Consider the following 18,828-nt stretch of genomic DNA (forward strand, 5'->3'; position numbering starts at 1 on the left):
GAAAAAAAGGAAAGCTTACATTCTCTGGAAAAAGGGATTGGCAACTTATGAGGATTATCAAGATATAACAAAGCTATGCAGGGGGAACATTAGAAGGGCCGAAGCTCAATCAGAACTCAGCTTGGCCACTGCAGTTAAAGACAACAAGAAGAGATTCTTTCAGTATATCAACAGAAAAAGGAAGACTAGGGAAAATATAGGTCCACTGATGAATGAGACGGGTGCCCTAGTGGTGGAAGACACAGAGAAGGCAGAGTTACTGAATGCCTTCTTTTCTTCGGTCTTCACTGATAAAGCTGTCCCTCATGAATCCCATACCCTGGAGGCAAGGGGGAAGGTCTGGAGAGAGGAAGATTTTCCTTCAGTTGAGGAGGACTGGGTCAGAGACTACTTGGCCAAGCTGGACATTCATAAGTCCATGGGCCCTGATGGAATGCACCCGCGAGTGCTGAGAGAGCTGGCAGATGTTATTGCTAGACCACTCTCCATCATCTTTGAAAGGTCATGGGGAACAGGAGAGGTGCCTGAGGACTGGAGGAAGGCTGACATCACTCCAATCTTTAAAAAAGGCAAGAAGGAGGACCCAGGGAACTACAGACCGGTTAGTCTCACCTCTGTCCCTGGGAAGGTAATGGAGCGACTCATTCTGGATGTCATCTCAAAACACGTTCAGGAACAGGAAGTCATTGGAAGTGGTCAACATGGATTTACCAAGGGCAAATCATGCTTGACCAATCTGATAGCTTTCTATGATGTTATAACGGGTTGGCTGGATGAGGGGAGAGCTGTAGATGTCATCTACCTTGACTTTAGCAAGGCTTTTGACACTGTCTCCCATAACATCCTCATTAGGAAGCTGAGGAAGTATGGGCTAGATGAGGTGACAGTGAGGTGGATCGAGAGCTGGCTGTGTGACAGAACTTAGAGGGTTGTGATCAGCGGCACAGAGTCTAGTTGGAGGCCAGTAACCAGTGGTGTCCCTCAAGGGTCAATACTCGGTCCAATTTCACGGAATCTTCCCTCTCTACTCTGCCCTGGTGAGGCCACATCTGGAGTACCGTGTCCAGTTCTGGGGCCCCCAGTTCAAGGAGGACAGGGAACTACTGGAGAGAGTCCAGCGGAGGGCTACAAAGATGATCAAGGGACTGGAGCACCTCTCTTATGAGGAAAGGCTGAGAGACCTAGGTCTGTTTAGCCTGGAGAAGAGAAGACTGAGGGGGGATCTCATCAATGCTTATATATTTCTAAAGGACGGGTGTTAAGAGGATGGGGTCAGGCTCTTCTCAGTGGTGCCTGGTGGTGACAGGACAAGGGACAACGAACACAAGCTGGAACACAGGAAATTCCATCTCAACATGAGGAAAAACTTCTTTACTTTGAGGGTGGCAGAGCACTGGCACAGGCTGCCCAGAGAGGTGGTGGAGTCTCCTTCTCTGGAGATATTCAAAACCCGCCTGGATGCATTCCTGTCCAGCCTGCTCTAGGTGACCCTGCTTTGGCAGGAGGGGGTTGGACTAGATGATCTCCAGCGGTCCCTTACAACCCCTACCATTCTGGCATTCTTATGATCATGCTGTTTCTAATTGGTGCTTCTAGCTTTTATTGTATTTTTAATGATGGTTTTGATATGCAGAATAGGTTTTTGTTATGAGTGATTTTTTTATGGGTTTCATTATTTTCTTTGGTCTTCCTTTGAAGAAAAAGATTCTTGTCCTTTTTTCTTACATCAGAAACAGAGGAAAGCTCTACTTAAGAGCTAGGAATAATTGCTGTAGATCTAAGCAAGCCTAATATGTTAGCAAGATAGCTAATTTTTGGAAATGTATTCAATGACTTTTGTGGGGTCTACATATACAAGGTAAACTTACACTTTGCAATTACTTTAAATTGTAAAAATTTTTAACCAGTTGAGAGCAGTGGGCCAGTCAATCATCATAGCTTCTCTGTTCTCATCAACTTTGCTGAATATGCCTTCTGTTGCCTCCAGTGAAGGTTCCTGTACTGATAAAAATAGTTCTCGTTATCTCTTATTTACATAATTGGTATAAAAGCAAAAGACTATTATCCAGTTCTGGAGGGGAGCATTATTTCATGTTTTGCATATTTTTATGAAATGGAGGCAACAATGAATGACATTCATGCTTTGTAAATGATTCACCTGGGCATCCTTTTCTCCATTATCCTTTTTGTCATGAAGCAATAGAAAAGTCTATACATCCAGTGAAGAAGCTCAGTGGTTTGCAATTCCTGTCAGCCAGATAGTACTTCAGCTTCTGAAAATCTTGAATGGATTCACGAAGGCATCAGTTCCCTTCCTCTTTTCCTCCCTTAGCCTCCAAGAGTGGATATTTATTCTGTTGATGGGAACTCTTAAGATGATTTGTTGGAGATCATGGAATCACGGAATCACGGAATCACGGAATCTTCAGAGTTGGAAGGGACCTCTAGAGATCATCTAGTCCAACTCCCCTGCTAGAGCAGGATTGCCTAGAGCACATCCCTCAGGGCTGCATCCAGGCGGGTCTTGAAAATCTCCAGAGAAGGGGACTCCACAACCTCCCTGGGCAGCCTGTTCCAGTGCTCTGTCACCCTCACTGTAAAGAAGTTTTTCCGTGTATTTGAACAGAACTTCCTATGTTCTAGCTTGTGCCCATTGCCCCTTGTCCTGTCGCTGGGAACCACTGAAAAGAGCCTGGCTCCGTCCTCCTTAAACCCACCCTTTAGATACTTGTAAACATTAATCAGGTCCCCGCTCAACCTTCTCTTCTCCAGGCTAAAGAGTCCCAGCTCTTTCAGCCTTTCCTCATAAGGGAGGTGCTCCAGTCCCATAATCATCTTGGTTGCCCTACGCTGGACTCGCTCCAGTAGTTCCCTGTCCCTCTTGAACCGGGGAGCCCAAAACTGGACACAGTACTCCAGTTGTGGCCTCACCAGTGCAGAGTAGAGGGGGAGAATGACCTCCCTCGACCTACTGGCCACAGTCTTCCCTATGCAGCCCAGGATGCCATTGGCCTTCTTGGCGACAAGGGCACACTGCTGGCTCATGGATAATTTGCTGTCTACCAGGACCCCCAGGTCCTTCTCCTCAGAGCTGCTTCCCAGCATGTCCGCCCCTAACATATACTGGTGTTTGGCATTCTTCCTTCCCAGGTGCAGGACCCTACACTTGCTTTTGTTGAACCTCATTAGGTTCTTCTCTGCCCAGCTCTCCAGCCTGTCCAGGTCACGCTGGATGGCAGCACAGCCCTCTGGAGTGTCGGCCACCCCTCCCAGCTTGGTATCATCAGCAAACTTGCTGAGGATACACTCTGTCCCCTCATCTCGGTCATTAATGAATATGTTGAACAAAATTGGACCAAGTATTGACCCCTGAGGGACACCACTGGTTACAGGCCTCCAACTGGACTCTGCGCCGCTGATCACAACCCTCTGAGTTCTGTCACTCAGCCAGCTCTCGATCCACCTCACTGTCACCTCGTCTAGCCCATACTTCCTCAGCTTCCTAATGAGGATGTTATGGGAGACAGTGTCAAAAGCCTTGCTAAGGTCAAGGTAGATGACATCTACAGCTCTCCCCTCATCCAGCCAACCCGTTATAACATCATAGAAAGCTATCAGATTGGTCAGGCATGATTTGCCCTTGGTAAATCCATGCTGACCACTTCCAATAACTTCCTGTTCCTCTACGTGTTTGGAGATGACATCCAGAATGAGTCGCTCCATTACCTTCCCAGGGACAGAGGTGAGACTAACCGGTCTGTAGTTCCCTGGGTCCTCCTTCTTGCCTTTTTTGAAGATTGGAGTGATGTCAGCCTTCCTCCAGTCCTCAGGCACCTCTCCTGTTCCCCATGACCTTTCAAAGATGATGGAGAGTGGTCTAGCGATAACATCTGCCAGCTCTCTCAGCACTCGCGGGTGCATCCCGTCAGGGCCCATGGATTTATGAATGTCCAGCTTGGCCAAGTGGTCTCTGACCCAGTCCTCCTCAACTAAGGGAAAGTCTTCCTCTCTCCTGACCTTCCTCCTTGCCTCCAGGGTATGGGATTCGTGAGGGACGGCTTTATCAGTGAAGACCGAAGAAAAGAAGGCATTCAGTAGCTCTGCCTTCTCTGTGTCTTCCACCACTAGGGCACCCGTCTCATTCATCAGTGGACCTATATTTTCCCTAGTCTTCCTTTTTCTGTTGATATACTGGAAAAATCTCTTCTTGTTGTCTTTAACTGCAGTGGCCAAGCTGAGTTCTGATTGAGCTTCGGCCCTTCTAATGTTCCCCCTGCATAGCTTTGTTATATCTTGATAATCCTCATAAGTTGCCAATCCCTTTTTCCAGAGAATGTAAGCTTTCCTTTTTTTCCTGAGGTCCAGCCAAAGCTCTCTATTTAGCCAGGCTGGCCTTCTTCCCCGTCGGCTTGTTTTTCGAGACATGGGGATGGCCTTCTCCCGTGCTTCTAACAGCACCTGCTTGAAGTATGACCAGCCTTCCTGGGCACCTTTGCTCTTCAAAACTGCCTCCCAAGGGACACTCTCGACCATGCTCCTAAGCAGGATAAAGTCTGCCCTTCGGAAATTCAAGGTGGCAGTTCTGCTGGCTCCCTGCCTTGCCTCAACAAGAATTGAAAATTCTACCATTTCATGGTCACTGTGCCCAAGACGACCTCCAACCTTTACATCCCCCACAAGACCTTCTCTGTTAACAAACAGTAGGTCCAGTAGGGCACTTTCCCTAGTAGGTTCCTTCACCAGCTGTGTTAGGAAGTTGTCTTCCACACACTCCAGGAACCTCCGGGACTGTTCCCTCTCTGCTGTGTAGTATTCCCAGCGGACATCCGGGAAGTTGAAGTCCCCCACAAGAACAAGGGCAGATGATCGCGAGACCTCTGCCAGCCGCTTATAGAATACTTCATCGGTTTCTACATCCTGATTAGGGGGTCTATAACAAACTCCCATCATGATGTCTGCCTTGTTGGCCTTCCCCTTAATTTTTATCCATACACACTCAACACTGTCATTCACACTGTTGAGTTCTAGACATTCAAAACCACCCCTAACATAGAGGGCCACCCCACCACCTCTCTTCCCTTGCCTATCTCTTCTGAAAAGCTGGTAGCCATCAATTACAGCACTCCACTTGTGTGTGTCTTCCCACCACGTTTCCGTGATGGCAACCACATCATAGTTTCCCTGCTGCACGATGGCCTCCAGCTCGTCCTGCTTATTCCCCATGCTGCGTGCATTAGTGTAGATGCACTTCAGTTGGGTTAATTGTCCTGCCACTTTCTTGGGGGGACAGGCCCTGATTTGCACCTGATCATTCTCGGACACTACTGTAGTTACCAAATTATCACTACTCCTTGTGTCTATGCTGCCACACAATTCACTATCCCCCACCATCGCTGAGACAGGCTGCAAGACCTTGCTATCACTTTTACCCATGAGCACTGCTATGTTGCTCCCAGGCACCACTTTTGTGATCCTGGTTTCGTCCCCATCCCCCATCAAACCTAGTTTAAAGCCTTATGGATAAGCCCTGCTAATTCTTGTCCCAGTCTCTTTCTTACCCTTCGGGTTAGGCTTCCCCCACCTGTTGCCAGCATGCCTGGTTTCCTGTAGATCAGCCCATGTTCAAAAAAGCCAAAGTCCTGCCGGACGCACCAGTCGCGGAGCCAGGAGTTAATTTGCTGGCTCCTCCTATTTATCCCCTCGTCTACCCCTGCAAATGGTGGGATAGAGGAGAACACTATTTGTGCTCCCGATCCCTTAACCAGCCGTCCCAGGGCCCTAAAGTCATTCTTCATTGCCCTCAGACTTCTGGTACCTACTTCGTCACTGCCTACCTGAAATATCAGTAGCGGATAGTAATCTGATGTCTGAACCAGGGAAGGGAGTTTCCTCCATATGTCCTTAATTCTGGCCCCAGGGAGGCAGCTGACTTCCCTGTGGGATGGGTCAGGTCTACAGATAGGGCCCTCTGTTCCTCTCAGAAGGGAGTCACCTACCACAATAACCCTTCTTTCTTTCTTTGTTGAGGACGTCCTGAGGCGCGGGGGTGAGTGACGAGCACTGGGCATTACACTGGATGGATCAGCTTCTCCATCCTCAATCGCCTGGTCCTCAATTTCCAGAGCCTCATACCTATTACGTAAGGGCAGTTGGGATGGTGAGGGGGGCCGTGAGAGGTTTCGCTTACCTCTCCGAGGAGGGATCTGACTCCACTCCCCCTTATCCCTTGAGTCCTCTCCTTCTGCCTGGTGACAGGAGGGAAGTGGGTCATCCACTTCTGATAGAGCCTCTTCCTGCTGTCTTTGCCTCAGGGTATGGCAAAAGATGAAGACGTTTGACTTTTTCCTCACCACATCTCACTGTTTCTTTCAGTTGAATTGGATTTGGAATGTCTTTAGGGTTCAGGGTTTTAATATTTGTCAGGGAATAGTTTGAAGAGATTTCATTCAAATGGCTGGCCTATTTCCAAGTAAAAATAACAGAAGTGAGGTATAGAATATTTATGCTCCCCCTAGGTGGCAAGACACTTTTATGTTTCAGCAGAGGAAAATTTTCAATTTGTTTCTTGTTAAAACATCTGCATCTTTTAAGACTTAGCATAGGCCTTTCAGAGCTTTTGTTGAGTGCAGTTCCTGTGCATATAAAGAACCCAGGCTAAATTCATCTGTATATTTTGCTTATTTTGAGGGCTGAGTTGTCATTGTGATTCCTTTTTAGCCAAGGATGACAGTGCTTTAAGCGGATGATGGGGTTTAGTTTACTGTGTAACTGGCATCCTTTGTTGAAAAATTTTCAGTGCCTCTGCAAAAAGGGCAAGTAATGGTGGCTGCTGCTTCCTCTGCTGCTTCCTCTACTGTTATACTTGGTACAGGTACCATGGGCATTTCATTGCTAATTAAAAAGGCTAGGACTTTCCCTCACTTGGTTTACAAGGATTTCTACAATGCATACATGCATTAGAATGCTTCGTTGAGTCTTAAAAATCATAAATTTAACATAAAACATATACAAAACATAAATTTAAGTGTTGCTACTGTAGAATCTTTCATTTATCCTGATGCTTTCAAATATGCAGTTGTTCAGTTATATGACATCATGCCTTTGACAACAGAATACCATTAAGAAGATGAATGGAATATAAAACCTAAATTTTAACTCTGAGTTGTGAATATTGGACAGTGGATATAATTGAAGTGTCTGTATAAGCACACAAAGAGCTTAGGCAGCATTGTTTATCTGTGGTGTTTACTTAATATGAGCATTTTGTAGAGAGTAAGTATGAAACAGGTTAAACAGATGAATTTGAAGTATTTCCACCTTAACTGAGAAAAACATACCAAAGAGAACCATTTCTATTCATCCGGTGATTCTGACTCTGAAGATGATGAACCCAGGAGGTTCCATGTAGAAATAAAACCTGTCCAGTCAAATAATAGCTCTCAATATACCATGCCTTCCTTGGATGAATTAAAAGTATCTATAGGGAATATTGCTCTTTCTCCAGCAATATCTGTAAGTAATTTTGTTCCTTGTATTTTTAATGAGTAGAGAAGAAAAGTGGTAAGGAATCTTTTGTGTTAACATATATTTTACTGTTCAGAATTTATTCTAGGTTCAAATTCAATGATTCTTTTTTTCTTGTGCACTAGGTCATCTTTGATACACTTTATTGCAACGTAATGTTAAGTAATTCTCCCTTCTCAGATTGTAACTTTACTTTGAGTTTTGGGAGTGCTCAGTCCTTGTCTTTCTGGTGTTGCCACCACAAGACATTTGAATACATATGGAGTTAGCTGAGCATGGCTTTTAACATAGTTTACTAATTTGTATTCAATAATATACAAATCTTTAAAACAGATCATATAATGTGGATGCATATAACTTTTACAGTGCAGCTTTATTGTATGTATTCTGCCAAACCACAAAATGATCGTTTATACCGTGGGATGATAGTACAAATAAATAGTATTAAAATATACTAGTACAGTATTCAGATCAGAAAATAGATGTCTTTGATTTTAAGGAAAATATTATGCATATTAAAATATTAATGATGATTTTTCTTTTTTCTCCCCACGTTTTGAAAGCAGAAATGCAGTTCTGTAAGTACAGAATGGCTTTTTATTCACATTTTTATATTAAAACCAAGTAAGTTTAGTATGTGAGAAATTTATTAGGAAAACCTTAGGAATGTTTCTATTCTTACTTGTCTGGCATACCATGTGATATAAAAGCTGTTTAATTTTACTGGACCAGCCTGTCAAGGGATTTAGTCGTACTGTTACCTTTGTCAGCTCTGCAGTCTTCATTCTAGCCTTTTCTTACCGGTGTGGCAGGCATGCACTAGTTGCTCTGTCCTGGCTCATGTTCTGGTCTTCTGCAAGCTCCAGAATGTTCTGCTTGGCATTGAAAGCAAAATATCGCATGGAAAGCCGGGGGGGAAATAGGAACTCTGGGACTGTTAAGTATTTTATTTGACAGCTGTTAAAGAATTATTCTTATGGGTTTGTTTTTTTCTGTTTCAGTCACAAATGAATCAAAATTCATCCGGTAAGTGTGAATATTTAGCTTTTAGTCTCTTTTTGTTATTTTTTTAACATAGCATGAAAATATTTTCTTGTTGAAGAAATAAACTTATTAAGTATTTGTATTTTAAGTAGAAAAAATATTTCTCTTGTCAGTTCTAGGTATCTTTATGATATTTGCCTTTGAACTACTCACAGTAAATTCAAAGGACAAAATTAAGTTATTTGGTCAAAATTTCAAAGCAGCTAGTAGAATCCACCCAAAGACCTCTTCTTTTTCTGTATACGCAGCTGTTCCCCGTTCTGGGAAACAGATGAGGCTGTCTGTGACAGTGATGAGGAACAAGTCCAAGAGCCAAAGGTGGTGGGGGGGGATTCCCATGGAAATGACTTGTGTAAGTTCTTAAAACCCTTCCACCTGCTCAAGTTGAGTATCATCCACAAAATAGCAAAGCACGCACTCTCTCTGTTTTATAGTCAAAAACACCAAACACGGCCATGGAGATAGAGGATACGGCATTAGTCTCTATCCTTTAGGGTTTTTCTCAGTGGGAAACCAAGCCAGGCTTCCTGAAGAATAACATTAATGTAAACAGTATAATTTAAGGAAGAAATTTCAAGTGACCAACACTTCCTCCTGAAATGCATTGCTCTGTTTAGTCCTTTCCTTTTAGAAGGTATTTCAGGAGTATCTGAATTTATATTATCAGAGATAATGCATTTTCTCTTTTCCATTTTAATAATTCATAATAAGTTTTGAACTGTAACAATTAACACTTACTATCTTTTTATAATGAAGCCGAAAGATTTTTATTTTAGAGTGGTGATAATACTGTGTCTTTTGCTTAGGTGAAGAGTTAACAAAATCAAAGCTTTCTACTCCAGCTAATGAGTAAGTTCAACTTCTACAATTATAGCAAGTGTAGTTTTGGGGGAATTTGATCTTATTTTGATCTAAGACTCTGAGACTCATTGGAAATATGTAACAATGGAGATCTCTAAGCATGTAGAAGAGAAGAAGGTCATTGGGAGCGATCAACATGGATTCACCAAGGGGAAATCATGCTTGACCAATCTGATAGCCTTCTATGATGGCATGACTGGCTGGGTGGATGAGGGGAGGGCAGTGGATGTTGTCTACCTTGACTTCAGCAAGGCTTTTGACACCATCTCCCACAGCATCCTCATAGGGAAGCTTAGGAAGAGTGGGCTAGATGAATGGACAGTAAGGTGGATAGATAACTGGTTGAAAAACAGAGCTCAGAGGGTCGTGATTAGGGGCACAGAGTCTAGTTGGAGACCAGTGATGAGTGGTGTTCCCCAGGGGTCAGTACTGGGTCCAGTCCTCTTCAATATATTCATCAATGGCCTGGATGAGGGGATAGAGGGCACCCTCAGCAAGTTTGTGATGACACAAAGCTGGGAGGAGTGTCTGAAACACCAGAAGTCTGTGCCGCCATACAGAGAGACCTGGACAGGCTGGAGAGTTGGGCAAAGAGGAACCTAATGAAATTCAACAAGGGCAAGTGTAGGGTCCTGTACCTAAGGAGGAATAGCCCCACACACTGGTATAGGTCAGGGGTTCACCTGCTGGAAAGCAGCTTTGTAGAGAGGCACATGGGAGTCCTGGTGGACAGCAAGTTAACCATGAGCCAGCAATGTGCCCTTGTGGTCAAGAAGACCAATGGTCTCCTGGGGTGCATCAAGAAGAGTGTGGCCAGCAGGTGGAGGGAGGTCATCCTCCCCCTCTACTCTGCCCTGGTGAGGCCACATCTGGAGTACCGTGTCCAATTCTGGGGCCCCCAGTTCAAGGAGGACAGGGAACTACTGGAGAGAGTCCAGCGGAGGGCTACAAAGATGATCAAGGGACTGGAGCACCTCTCTTATGAGGAAAGGCTGAGAGACCTGGGTCTGTTTAGCCTGGAGAAGAGAAGACTGAGGGGGGATCTCATCAATGCTTATATATTTCTAAAGGACGGGTGTTAAGAGGATGGGGTCAGGCTCTTCTCAGTGGTGCCTGGTGACAGGACAAGGGGCAACGAACACAAGCTGGAACACAGGAAATTCCATCTCAACATGAGGAAAAACTTCTTTACTTTGAGGGTGGCAGAGCACTGGCACAGGCTGCCCAGAGAGTTGGTGGAGTCTCCTTCTCTGGAGATATTCAAAACCTGCCTGGACGCATTCCTGTGCAACCTGCTCTAGGTGACCCTGCTTTGGCAGGAGGGGGTTGGACTAGATGATCTCCAAAGATCCCTTCCAACCCCCTTGTTTTTCCCTTCTAATGCATTTGCTTCATTGTGAGCTGTCTCAATTGATATTTATAATTATGGGATTACAAAATACTGTTTTTTATTAAAATGTCAGGTTTTAAATAAGATGGATTTAGTTTCCATCATATAGTGTTCCATTGTAATGTGTTTAAGATTACAAGCCCCAAATTTGGACGGGTCTATATACATTGCTTATATATGTATATACTGAAACAAATTGATTTGTAGACGTATGTCTTGTTGAAAATGAAAATAATTTACTGACATTATGAAATATATCCACACACAAACTTGCACCAAGGTATCAGTTCAGATAGTTTCCTTATTTGTAAATCTGTTCGTTGACCTGCAATTTGTAATTTTTAGATGCAAAGACTAACTAATACAGAAGATTAATTACCAAAGTTGTAATTTTATTTTTACGAGTCTATACATCTTTCATTAATATTTCAATTGTAACTCTTACTATAGAAAGGGGAACAATGACCTTCTGGCATGGGATCCACTCTTTAGCAGTTCTCTTGAATCTTCCTCTTCAGCCTCCTTGGCATCTTCATCCTCCTCAGGTAAAATATTTGATAGTAGAAAACGTTTTCTGCGTATTCTTCAGGATGTTCTGTTGTTGCTTTTTTAGTGATTGCAAGGGGATGTGCCTTGTCTATTGAAATGAAATAATTTTGTTATGAGTAATACACAACTCAGGGTACAGTACGTCAGGCTTTCAAGCTAGGGAGCAAGGGGGAAGAGGGAACACTAGAAACCTTAGGAAAATTCTATCTTGCTTTTGTCTTTTTTCTCTCCTTCTCTCCCTTTACAAAAAATGATCATCATCTATGCTGGAAGAGGAATATAATCCTTGGTAAAGTTGGGAAATTTAATGGAGGTTGTCAGAGCACCTGAGAGATGCTGAACTTGTACTGTGAATATGGATGGGTTTCTTCTTTCCAGGAAAGTCTGTTGAGCTACGTAGTACAAAGCCACTGTGGAGCTTTGTTGTGAGGAATTTGTTTCTTGTAGGAAACAATGAATCTGTTAGGAGATGTGCGGGCATAATGCAAGGGGAGTGGGAGAAAAATGGCAGGACTGAGACTGGAATTAAGGGGGAGTTCCTGGCACCACCTGAGAGTAGGTGTATTGGGAGGAAGAGTGAGGGCCAAGGAGTATGGGAGGGGGAGGGGAGGGGGCAGATACTGCGTGGGAATTTTGGGTGCAGGATTTGGGAAGATATTAGTGTGGGCAGGACACTGGCAGGCTTTCCTGAAACTTGGTCTTGGGGGGGGAGTTTACAAAAATAGGCAATATTGATTTTTACATTCAAAAGGCAGTGAGGGAGAGGGAGGCAAAATAACATGTGAGTGGGTATGTACGTTGAAGAGGTTAAGAGCGGAAGATGTTAAGAAACTAGTTCAGAAAGAGGAAGGACAGACCAAAACAAAAACGGATATTATGGCTATGTTAGGACCTGCTTACTAAAAGTATTTACATTGATTATCTCAGGGGATTTAAGGTGGAATCTACTATTTACTAACAGTAGCAGGTACGCTGTTTCATAGTTCTCTTCAGTCTACCTACTGCATGTCTATTTTCCAAACCCTACTGTCTTAATGTAGAAACTCTTCTCCCATGTGCCTGAGAAAGGAAGCATTCACTGTTTCTTTTAGCTAGGTATTCCTATTCCAAAAATTATAATAGACCTTACTTCTTTGTTCATGATCATGGCTTTCTAACTGTTTTCATCTGTACTTGATCATACAGATTGAAGAACAGAAGGAAAGAGTACATATATCAATGGGAAAATTCTTTATGACTAGTGCTAATTCTTCTTGGCCTTAGTAATGTCCTTTTAGCAGCAACCAGCATAGCTACATAACCCTTAGGGTTTTAAGTGGAACTTATTCCTCCACGACAAATTCATGTTCCTTAAAAGTTATATTTTATGACAAATCTAGTTTAGAGAAATCATTAGATTATCTCTTCCTCACTGTCGTGGTTTAATCCCATCCAGCAGCTAGAACCATGCAGCCGCTTGCTCACTCCCCCCAGCTGGTTGCAAATCTGGTGTTACGGCAGCACCATCAGGGAGTACCAGTACTTTATCCTCTGTTTTGCGGTCTCAGAGTCAGTGGATTTTCTCTGCTGATGAACTTCTTACAATTAGACACACAAGCGCAGACAAGGAGCCCCAAAGATTGCATTTTAAAACTGAAAATGCCGGCCTTGCCTCTTCTGCTTTGCTTGGGAATTCTTCCAACAGCTGTGCTCCTGGGGAATCAAAGTGACCTTTTCAATAATACTCTATGCCATGAGCAATTATTCATTGAAGAAACTGGCACTGCTGTTGAAATTTCTTCTGTATCATCTTCAGCGCTACTGGACTATAGTTTGTCTTCTTGTGTTTATACAAATGGCAAGCATGCATTGTGTATTGCTCTTTGCTAATTGACTCAAAAAAGCAAGCTTTGGACTGATTTTTCTTTTTGTTATTATTGCTCACCTGAAGTTAATTTTAACTCATATTTTTACTTAGAATGTACTAAACTGCTTGTTAGCACCAACTTCCTTCAAAGTTATACAGTGAAATAAATACTCAGCTTGAAATAAGAAAAGTTCTAATTATTTAAAGGCATTATTTTTTCTTAACTGTGCAGAGCTTTCCTAGAAATAGGAATGTATATATGTTTTCAGATTAAATAAAGTTAAGGAAATTGGATTTAAAACTGTTCCTTTTTAACACACAATATTTTGAAGCATGGATGACATGGTAATGCTACATACTAAGAGGGCAAAGGAAAAGTGCATTTGGGCAAGGGGGCCATGACTCACTACATACCTGCAATACTACAGCAGACTGCTCAATGTTTAGCATGTACTGTCTTCCTGGGGCACAACAAGAATTTTAAAGGAGTGACTGATATTTCAGAAGTGAATTTATTTTGGGATATTTGAGTTTGCAACTCTTAAGGTAGATGTGGTCATTATTAGCCTAATTTCTTTCTTCCCAAGTCAGTGATGAAACTCCCATACTTCAATGATGGCAGAGTTATACTGAATGCCTGAGAAAACTCCATACTTAAAAGTTACATTTTTAAGTAACATTAACTTATTTAATTGAAAAAGAACCATTCAGGATAATTTGAGAGAGATGATAGGAGGTGCAGCAACAGCAAAGTCATATATTAGGGTTTCAGTCTATTTCAAAGTTAATTTTTGTCACAGTTTGGGCCAGGATGGCCAATGACAAGACAACAGATGCTCTCCCCCACCTCTCACTCCAAGGAGAGGAAGAGAAGACATAAAGAGATTTATGAGTTTATAAAAAAACTAAACTACCTTAATGAATTATGAATAATAAAGTAAAAAGGAAATAATGAAATAGATACAATAAATACACCAAGATCCCAGGAAAACACCACCAGCAGGCACTGGGGAATTTCCAGACCGGACTCAACAACAGACAGGAACTTGGTTCCAGATCTAAACTCAGGAAGCACAGACTGGAATCCAAGACAGACAACAACCTCTTCAGACATCAACCATTGAAGAAGCACCTAACCCTTTGCTCCCTCAGCTTTTATCCTGAGCATGGCAGATGAGCTGGAATACCCTGTTGGTCAGTTTGGGTCACCTGACCTGTCCACTCCTCCCCACAGGTGCAACCCCTCCATGGGGTAAACAACCAGGTCAGCTGACCCTGGTTGCCACAGCAACGAGTAAGAGCAAGAACCTCTCTCCCTGAACACAAAGTGGGCTCTGCTCCACCCCAAACCAGGATGATTTTAGATCCGTCATACTCACTGGATAGCATCTAACATTTATTTTGAAGTACAGTTCTATTTGGAAAAGTGTCTATGTAAAAGTGCCATCTTTGTATTGCTGCCACCATCTGTCAGTTGTGTCTGTTAGGTTTAGAATGACATGAGGGCAGTATTTTTTTAACTGCTTTTTACTTCTGATAGCTCAGCTAAGTGATAACATGGAGTTACTGTGTTCTTGCAATCAACAAAGTAATTTGTCTGTTATACTGGTGTATAGTCAGTGGGTCAGTGGGGTTTCAGAGGGCACAATTTGATGTAAACAGAGTTATGCAGTTGTCAGCCAGGACCAAATATGAATTTCCACTGAATTTTCTATTTGTGGTGAGACATGAAAGACTGTCCTGTATTCTGAATTCATATAGACTATACATAAGAAGGAACTCAGGTAAAGCCATCTTTTTACATACAAACCTCTGAGAATAGTTAGTATAAAATCATTTGAGAGCAATGAGAAAGCCCATGATGCGATTTTTAGAGTCACTTCTCAGGGTATCACATGGCCCTATTTTAAAAACAGTTATGATTAGTGGTAAATCTTACAAAATGGAGCTTGTAAAATAAGAACTTTTAATAGAAACATAACTTCCAGTTATTCTATTCAAGTGAGCATATATTTATGTTCAGTGTGACCTTTCTAATATTGATTTCCTTAAATTTGCTCTCTTTCAGCAAGGCCCACAACTCCTCTTTCTGTAGGCACCATTGTACCCCCTCCAAGGCCTGCTTCAAGACCAAAGTTGTCTACAGGGAAACTTAGTGGAATTAATGAAATAGTATGTATTAATTTTTTATTTTTTTAATTCTTGATTTTAACTCAATTTCAGATATATCATTTACACTGTTACAGTGGAATTACTCTCCAGCCAATGTTCAAGGAATCACATACTCAGATTTTCATCGTTGCTGGATAGGCATGGAAGTTGTTCTTGATAAACATGTTACTATAATAAAATAATTCTTAACTGAACTAAAAAGGTCCAAAACATAAATTTTGCATCAGCTGAATGCTTTTAAATGAACAAATCAATAACTTCAAAATTAAAGGATAGCATATGTGTGAGATTAAAGTTTTCAAAATGTGAAATACTAGCAAAGTTATTAACAAAACTCCATTGATTTAGGGATATCACCAAAGCTTTGGGGAATGAGTGGTATTAAGTAGATCTTTATCAGTTGTGTGCTGACACAAGTAGCCCTGCTGTGACTTTGCCCTGCCCTTGGTGCTGGTTGATGGAGAAGGGAGATGGCAAATTGCAGCAGCTGCCCATCAGGATAGTGAGAGGTTGCATGCTGCCTGCATCTCTGCTCACTGCTTGCAGTGCAGATCCACCTGCAGATAAGGAATGTGGCAAACAATGCAAATACCCAGAGAGCACATCAGATCAAGCCATGCTTAATCTCTTCTATGAATATTATGATTCTTTGGGTTTCATTTGACTTGCTGACTTGGAAACATTTTACCATGGTAAGATCCTCTTACTGTCTTTCAAAGTAGCAAGATACTTTCACCATATTCTTGTTATGGAAAAAATTCTGGTCTTATGCTTTGACCAAACTGAAACATTCTGTCGTGGTTTAACTCCAGCCAACAACTAAGCCCCATGCAGCCACTCGCTCACTCCCCCCAATTGGGATGGGGGAGAGAATCAGAAGGGTGAAAGTGAGAAAACTCGTGGGTTGAGATAAAGACGGTTTAATAGGTAGAGCAAAAGCCACGGAGGCAAGCAAAGCAAAACAAGGCATTCATTCCCTGCTTCCCATCGGCAGGCAGGTGTTCAGCCATCTCCAGGAAAGCAGGGCTCCATCACGCATAACAGTGACTTGGGAAGACAAACGCCATCGCTCCAAATGTCCCCCCTTCCTCCTTCTTCCCCCAGCTTTATATGCTGAGCATGACGTCATATGGTCTGGAATATCCCTTTGGTCAGTTGGGGTCAGCTGTCCCGGCTGTGTCCCCTCCCAACCTCTTGTGCACCCCCAGCCTGCTCGCTGGTGGGGTGGGGTGAGCAGCAGAAAAGGCCTTGACTCTGTGTAAGTGCTGCTCAGCAGTAGCTAAAACATCCCTGTGTTATCAATGCTGTTTCCAGCACAAATCCAAAACATTGCCCCATACTAACGACTGTGAAGAAAACTAACTCTGTCCCAGCCAAAACCAGCACACATTGTTTAACTCTTTTGCTCTTCTGTAATTTTATATGGTCAGAATAGGGTTCATTTTGAGATTCTTTTCTCATTCCAGTATAAAATTGTAGTAATTGTTCTTAGACCAAGAAATCTGTTCTTCATATCATCAGAATTAAAGAGAAGAATTTAGCCAGTACTGTTCTGCTATAAAGTATGATTCTGCACAAAGTTACAAAGTTAGAAATTGGCTATGACCTGGATACAAGTGGAAGACTGTGAGTAGTCTTCATTATACATCACCTCCATTTACAATTCCCTCAGTGTGTATAAAAGTCATATACTCAGTGGCAAGTGTGACAGAACCGAAATAAAAAAAAATTACCCAACCAAAATAGATGCTTCAGTAGTTCCATTACCTTTTAGATAGATTAATCCTGAAATCATAATTAGTTCTTTTAAACTAATAACAGTTAAATGGATCATAAAACTATCCAAAGATTTAGGGTGGAAGGGACTTTTAAAGATCTCCTCCAGGCCAACCTCCTGCTCAAAGAAGGGACAACTTCAAAATTGCATCAGCTTGCTCAGGGACGTGCTGAGTTTTGAAAATCTCCAGGGAGGGAGATCTCACAACCTCTTTGGGCAACATGTCCCAGGGCTTAACCACAGGTTACAAGAAGGAATTTTTTTCCCTATGTTCAGCTAAAATTTCCTTTGCACCTCTGAATAGAGCCTGACTCCATCTTCTTTGCAGCTAGTGAAAGACTGCTATTAGATCCCTCCTTAGGCTTCTCTTCTCCAGGATGAACAAACCCAGGTCCTTCACAGAATGATAGAATCATAGAATCGCTTAGGTTGGAAAAGACCCTTGGGATCATCAAGTCCAACCATCAACCCCACTCTACAAAGTTCTCCCCTACACCATATCCCCTAACACCACATCTCAATGAGTCTTAAACACATTCAGGGATGGTGACTCCACCACCTCCCTGGGCAGCCTATTCCAGTGTCTGACCACTCTTTCTGGGAAGAATTTTTTCCTAATGTCCAGCCTAAACCTACCCTGCTGCAGCTTGAACCCATTCCCTCTTGTTCTATCACTAATTACCTGTGAGAAGAGACCAGCACCAACCTCTCTACAATGTCCTTTCAAGTAGTTGTAGAGAGTGATGAGGTCTCCCCTCAGCCTCCTCTTCCTCAAACTAAACAGTCCCAGCTCCTTCAATCGCTCCTCATAAGATTTATTCTGCAGGCCCTTCACCAGCTTCGTTGCCCTCCTCTGCGCTCGCTCCAGCACCTCGAGATCTCTCTCGTATTGAGGTGCCCAGAACTGGACACAATACTCAAGGTGTGGCCTCACCAGTGCTGAGTACAGGGGGACAATCACCTCCCTCCTCCTGCTGGTCACACTATTTCTAATACAAACCAGGAGGCCATTGGCCCTCTTGGCCACCTGGGCACACTGCTGGCTCATGCTCAGCCGCTTGTCAATTAGAACCCCCAGGTCCTTTTCTGCCAGGCAGCTCTCCAGCCACACTGCCCCAAGCCTGTAGCAATGCATGGGGTTGTTGTGGCCCAAGTGCAGGAGCCGGCACTTGGCCTTGTTGAAGCTCATTCCCTTAGCATTGGCCCATCGGTCCAATCTATCCAAGTCTCTCTGTAGAGCCTCCCTACCCTCATGCAGATCAACACTCCCGCTTAGCTTCGTGTCATCTGCAGACTTGCTGATGATACACTCTATGTCCTTCTCAAGGTCATCAATAAAGATGTTAAACAGAAATGGTCCCAACACTGAGCCCTGAGGGACACCGCTTGTGACCGGCCGCCAGCTGGATTTAACTCCATTGACCACCACTCTTTGGGACCGCCCATCCAGCCAGTGCTTGATCCAGCAGATCGTATGCTCATCCAGGCCATGAGCCGCCAGTTTTTCCATGAGAATTCTATGGGGGACAGTGTCAAATGCTTTTCAAAAGTCTAGGTAGACAATGTCCACAGCCTTTCCCTCATCCAATAATCGGGTCATCTTGTCATAGAAGGAGATCAGGTTCGTCAGGCAGGACCTGCCTTTCATAAACCCATGCTGACTAG

The 18,828-nt window shown here is 43.2% G+C and overlaps 1 protein-coding gene across 2 annotated transcripts in view; it reads left to right on the plus strand.

Moving 5' to 3' along the window:
• The window catches only part of LOC141735419 (F-BAR domain only protein 2-like), a 169,494-nt gene that overhangs the window by 116,849 nt on the left and 33,817 nt on the right, over positions 1-18,828 (plus strand). For both annotated transcript variants that reach the window (XM_074568123.1, XM_074568124.1), the window contains exons 13-17: positions 7,334-7,524; positions 8,526-8,550; positions 9,375-9,417; positions 11,270-11,364; positions 15,283-15,386. In XM_074568123.1, the coding sequence (XP_074424224.1) occupies positions 7,334-7,524; positions 8,526-8,550; positions 9,375-9,417; positions 11,270-11,364; positions 15,283-15,386 (458 nt within the window). The remainder of the gene's footprint in view (positions 1-7,333; positions 7,525-8,525; positions 8,551-9,374; positions 9,418-11,269; positions 11,365-15,282; positions 15,387-18,828) is intronic.

This window comes from Larus michahellis, chromosome W (genome assembly GCF_964199755.1).
Source record: "Larus michahellis chromosome W, bLarMic1.1, whole genome shotgun sequence".
NCBI lineage: Eukaryota > Metazoa > Chordata > Aves > Charadriiformes > Laridae > Larus > Larus michahellis.